A 6,000-nucleotide genomic window follows, 5' to 3' on the forward strand; every position below is an offset into this window, starting at 1 on the left:
GCAAAGTTTAGATGACAGTAACCAGGGGCTACAATGACATTTTTACACTGTCCATTTTTCAATGTTACATTGCCTAAAATTCAAATCAAAATTGAAAAAATCCGCGGTTTTGAAACGCCTTGGAGCCATATCATACGGTTTTTTGTAGATTTACGGTATCTTGCGTCAATTTACGAGAAACCGTATCCTTTTGGATTTTCCGATTTGTGTCGATTTACGGAGCAGTCAGTGTGGATTTACAAAAGAACGGTTTTCCGTCGAGCAACGACGAAATAATGTGGGTTTACGAGATCTTGGTTTTCAGAAGTTATAAATTCGTGTAGATTTACGGAGCTTGTGTGGATTTACAAAAAACAGCTCGGCTAAAAAAGCTATAGATAGTTATGTGGATTTACGGCACAGCACTTGTCGATTTACGGGTAAATGACATTGACAACTTCTTGTGTAGATTTACGCGAGCAATGTGAAATTACAGGAAATTCAGAATCGTCTCAGTTCGAAATAGCTACAGTAAACTCAGTGTCAATTAACTGAGCTTCCGCTGTTTTCAAGTTAAAATGACTCGTGTCGATTTACTATACTTATGTGGATTTACAAAATAGGCTGTGCCAATTTACGATAGCTCAGTTCCCAAGTTACGATGAGTTGTGTGGATTTACAAGCTTTTCTTGCTTCTCGGAAGCTTTATTTTCCACTTGTGTAGATTTACGGAAGATTAGTGACGATTTACGAGAGTTCAGGATGTTGAGTTACATATAGTCATGTGGATTTTTTACAGGGCTTGTGTTGATTTACCAAAATTCCGAGTTGTTTCAATTTTAAAAAATCATATTTTGTAGATTTACGGAGGGTCCGTGTCGATTTACGAAGCTCGAAACTTTAAAATTTTTGATTTGCAACGAGGAAAATACACCCTTCTTACCTAGAATAGCCAAGTCCTAGCTCCGTATCGAAAGCCGGTGCTCAGCGAAATTGGGACAATACATAAAAACTACACTGACAATTTTACACTGACCATTTTGAAAATTGAAAATCCGCAATCCGGATGCACAAACACACCGATATCTCTCAGTTTTCATTTTTTATGTAGTTTACACTTAAAAATGTCAAAAAACGGGTTCATAAATAAGAAAAAAGTGGAAAAAACGTTAAATTATTCAAGCCTTCATCTCGAAACTCTCTCGTTTCTCCACACTCTCTCGCTCCTCCAATCCCCTCATCAACCCCTCTCCGGACTTGGCGATGAGTGTGAAAAACGCGAAACCCAACAGGATGATTGCCACTGAAACATTATTCTGGAAAGAGAAAAAGAAGAAAGGGTGTACCTGCAATCGAAATGAGTGGCCACGAGGGATTAGTGAGCAGAAAACCAATCAGGGAGGCCAATTCCAACACGTAAATGAGGCCGGCGATGACTTGTCGATGGAGATGCGAGCCGAGGAATGAGCCAATTGGTGCTGCAAAGATAATGGGTATAGTTGAAGGAGGAAGGGGACAAATTGGTGGTGGCGGTTGGTAAATCGACACTGACTCTCCGTAAATCGACACAAATCGGAAATCAACACAAGCCCTGTAAATCCACATAACTCAAAAACTCTAACTCTCGTAAATCGCCACTAATCATCCCGTAAATCCGCACAATTTGTGAATCGAGCTATCGTAAATCGACACAGCTCCATATTCCGTAAATCTACATAAATATAGTAAATCGACACGAGTCATTACCACCTAAAAACAACGGACGCTCAGTTAATCGACACTGAGTTTACTGTAGCTTTTTCAAACTGAGATGACTTTGAACTTCCTGTAATTTCACATTGCTCGCGTAAATCTACACAAGAAGGTGTCATTGTCATTATCGACACTGGTGTGCCGTAAATCGACATAACTATTTATAGCTTTATAGCCGAGCGGTTGTAAAACCACACTATTCTTCGTAAAACTACAAACTTGGTGTAACTTGTAAAAACTATATATCTCTCGTAAATCTCTTGTAGACTCTCGTAAATCAACACAAACCGTCTCAACTATGTTTTTGTAAATCCACACGGCTTGCTCCTCGTAAATCAACACAAAAACGAGAAGCCTCGTAAATCGACGGCATGAAAAAACCTTCTTTTGTAAATCAACACTGATTCTCCGTAAATCGACACAAATCGGAAAATCCAAAACGAAACGGTCTTGTAAATCGACACAAGATAGGTAAACCAAAACAAATGTAGGACATGGCTCCAAAACGTTTCGAAACCGCGGATTTTCAATTTTCATATGAATTTTAGGCAGTGTAACTTTGAAAAAATGTCAGTGTAACTTTTCACTGTTTTTTTCTGAATTTCGCTGAGCACCGACTTTCGATACTGAACTAACAAGTGGCTAGACAAATTTACTTGGTTAGTCACAACCTGTGAAAAACAAATTGCAAGGCTCTGTATCGAAAGTCGGTGCTCAGCGAAATTGAGCAAAAAAACAGTGAAAAGCTACACTGACATTTTTACACTGACAATTTTTCAAAGTTACACTGCCTGAAAATTCAAATGAAAATTGAAAATCCGCGGTTTTGAAACGCCTTGGAGCCATTTGTAGATTTACGTATCTTGCGTCATACAAGAATACGGTTTTTTCGAGCAACCGATTGTGTTGATTTACGAGGTTTTGCGTTTTTGTGCGGATTTACGGAGCAGTCATGTGGGTTTAAGAGATATTGCTTTTCGGATGTTTCCCACTTTGTGTAGATTTACGAGAGTCAGTGTAGATTTACAAGGCTCTATTTGTGAAAAATTTCCCTTTTTGTCGAAAATTCCAGTTTAGACTCCGCCCTCAAAACATAAAGGACACAATTTTTGAATACAAAGAGTTTGAGGCTTTTAATGTCTCCCAACTTTTGTTTTGCGGTATCTTTAGCTACGTATCGCTACCGAGTCGCTACTCACCCATTGTCGCTACCACCGGGATAGTCACCGCGAAGTATTTCCATGCCGTCTCCGAAATATCGCCCATCATGACGCCACGATACCAAAACCCAAAAACCGATACGACTCCTGAAATTGTGAAATTGAAATTCATGGCCTAGAAAAATCTTAGGCCACCATTCAAAATTTACCTTTCAAAATCATCGTCGTCGGTGTGGCGGTCTTCTCACTAACCCTAAACAACAACGTCACTATCGAGAACATACAAATGTCTATTCCGCTCCCGGCGAACGCGTCAAAGACGCCCCCGACAATTCCTGTGAGAAAGAGAACAGCCGCCTTCCAGACGGAGAAACCGGGGATTTTTACGAAAGTCGGTCGCTTTTTTTGAGCGTTTAAAAGGCCTAAGGCAAATGCGAACGCCGTCCAGATCGAGACAAACATCATCTTTTTTTGAGCGCCAGTGAACAGGGGGTCGAACTGAAAAATTCTGGGAATTTCTGGCGTTTTGTAGAATTTTTTTGGAAAAACTTACATAATGAACACCAAAAATGAAGCCTGGAATCGCTCCTAGGATCCCAAATATCACTGCCATCGACTCAAACTTCACTTTCATAAAAACAACGCACACCAGGGAAGACATCATGCCTATAAAATCGATGGCCGTGTAAATCCTAGGCCACCTACGTAGCAGAAAATGACCAGAGGGTGTTACGGTACCACTGATTGTCCTACAAAGTGAATAATGTGGAATCCATACAGAACAAAGGTGATTTATCATGAAAATTCAAAAAAATCATTGAAATCCAGAAAATCATAAAATTTCGCCGTGTACTCCTCGTGAACAAGAGGATTTATTGCAAAACTTAATGTTTTGAAGAAAATGTGAATTTGGGCTCTTTTTTCACAATTTTTTTTTCAGGTCTAGGGTTTCTAGAGATACTAGATGATTTATCGTGAAAATTCAAAAAAAATTGATCGATATGCTGAAAAATCATGAATTTAGCAGGATTTCTTGGAAAACTTAATGTTGGGCGGTTTTTTCCAGATATTTTCAAGCGGAATTTTGTGGAAATCGGTGTTTTACTTCGATTTTTGTCTTTTTTTTCAGATTTTTGCGATTTTTAACAATAAAACATCAAGAAACTTTTGATTTGTCAAAAAAAACATGAAAAAATTTTATAATTTTCAGGATTTCGACCATTTTTTTTTAAATTTTCGTGATAAATTACCTGTGTTCTGTATAGTTTACACCAGAGTTGCGCGGAAGTGACTTTTTCTAAAACGGAAGTCGGAAGTCGGAAGTTAAATTTTGAAAACGGAAGTCGGAAGTCGGAAGTGAAAAATGCCCGGAAGTCGGAAGTCGGAAGTCGGAAGTAAAATTTTGAAAACGGAAGTCGGAAGTCGGAAGTCGGAAGTGAAAAAATGCCCGGAAGTAGATTTTTTCGCAAAGATTTAAAAGCTCCCAAAGAAAATATCATGAAATTCGCGAAAGTCAGTGGAAAATTAGTTTTTGGCTGAAGAAAAGCCTATTTTCTGCCCTTTTAGACCATTTTTCCTTGTATTTCTGCAAAATATACTTTTCGGAAATTCCACTTTTATGAAATGACGGAAGTCGGAAGTAAACATCCGAAAACGAAAGTCGGAAGTCGGAAGTAAAATTTTCAAAACGGAAGTCGGAAGTCCCCGCAACTCTGGTTTACATATATTTTACTTTTTCAGAAATACCGTAACACAAAAGGTCAAATTGTATATCTTACTGCACGGTACTGTACTCACCTATCGACTGCCCCATTAGTGAGAAATCCCTGGCTATTGTGGGATCCAGGTGGAGGACTAGGGTCATTACAGGGAATGCTACTGCACCGGCGCCTTCTGCTGTCATCCCGGCTACCAGGGCTCCAAATATCATGGTGACCGGCATATGCCAGTAGGATTGGTAGAGGGGGAAGAAGTTGTAGCGGAACGCGGTGCACCACCAGAGGGTCTGGAAGAAATTGGAGGTGGAGTATGTTGGACTAGAAACCTTAAAATTTTGGATTCTAGGCCAATAAATATGCCAAAACTCAATTAAAACCGATAAAAATGACCCAATCCTAAACTATTTCTTTCAAATTCTGCTAGAATTTTGCTTCCTACAGTAACCCATCCCACACTTACATGCACAAAACAGAAAGGTATCAGAACCGCAACAAACTTCCGGTACTTGATGAAAAAATAGTCAGCAATTGTGGGATTTGCAGGGAAATTATTGACCTTCTCAGCATGTTTCTCGTCGAGTTGTTGGCCTGAAACGATTTTTTTTCGAAACTTTTGAAGAGAAACGTGAGTAAGAAACGTAAGTAACCACGCTCTATTGCAAAAATTGGAGATTACACATGTATTCACTGCGTAGCGACTCATAACTCTGCATTTTAAGAAGCATTTACCGCAAAAACCGTAAAATGACAAAAAATGATTCAACAACCGCGCTCTACCGCAAAATTGCGATGATTCTAGCTAAGCAGACTGCGTAGCGACTCACCTTCCAACAAATACTTCTTACACCACCGCAGTATCCTTCCGCCATCATCATCACTGGTTTTTTCTTTGTTCATTATTATTTTTTTATTTAAAACTTTTAGCTAACGGAATAAATCAGATTACAGAGACAACAATAAATAAATAAAAAAACAAAACAATCCAATTAATAGGAGATTTTCGATGAAGGGGGGAACGGGTTATGTGGGGAAAAGCAGGGGGGAAATGATGATATATATAAAAGAAGGGAGACTAGAGAACAATTGTCATCATTTATATATATATATTAGGAAAAAGGAGACGCAACTTGATCATTTGATCTATGGTTTTGGGCGGAAAACACGTAAAAAATGGCTGAAAATTGTATAGTGGAACGTCTTCTCGGTGTTTACAGACATCAAATTGCGTATTTTTTTTTTTCGAAAAAGAGATCGACAAACGGTAAAACGCATCAGATTTTACGCACATTAATCTATTTTTCAGCTAATTTACAGAGAAATTAAAAAGTATTAACTGAGAAATTTCAGTTTGAAGTTTTTGAATGCACATCAATATATTGATTCAGGCTAAA

At 38.6% G+C, this 6,000-nt stretch overlaps 1 protein-coding gene across 1 annotated transcript; it reads right to left on the minus strand.

Annotated features, from left to right (window-relative positions):
• Nucleotides 1–1,157: 1,157 nt before the first annotated feature.
• On the minus strand, nt 1,158–5,506 carry GCK72_000135 (uncharacterized protein; the record flags this gene model as incomplete). The annotated part of the gene is made up of 8 exons (XM_053722290.1): nt 1,158–1,282; nt 1,326–1,457; nt 2,931–3,038; nt 3,101–3,389; nt 3,445–3,557; nt 4,689–4,896; nt 5,070–5,197; nt 5,434–5,506. 8 exons carry the CDS (start codon nt 5,504–5,506, stop codon nt 1,158–1,160), a joined length of 1,176 nt encoding a protein of 391 aa, XP_053590935.1.
• Between the last annotated feature and the right edge of the window lie 494 nt (nt 5,507–6,000).

This window comes from Caenorhabditis remanei, chromosome I, assembly GCF_010183535.1.
Source record: "Caenorhabditis remanei strain PX506 chromosome I, whole genome shotgun sequence".
Taxonomy (NCBI): Eukaryota; Metazoa; Nematoda; class Chromadorea; order Rhabditida; family Rhabditidae; genus Caenorhabditis; species Caenorhabditis remanei.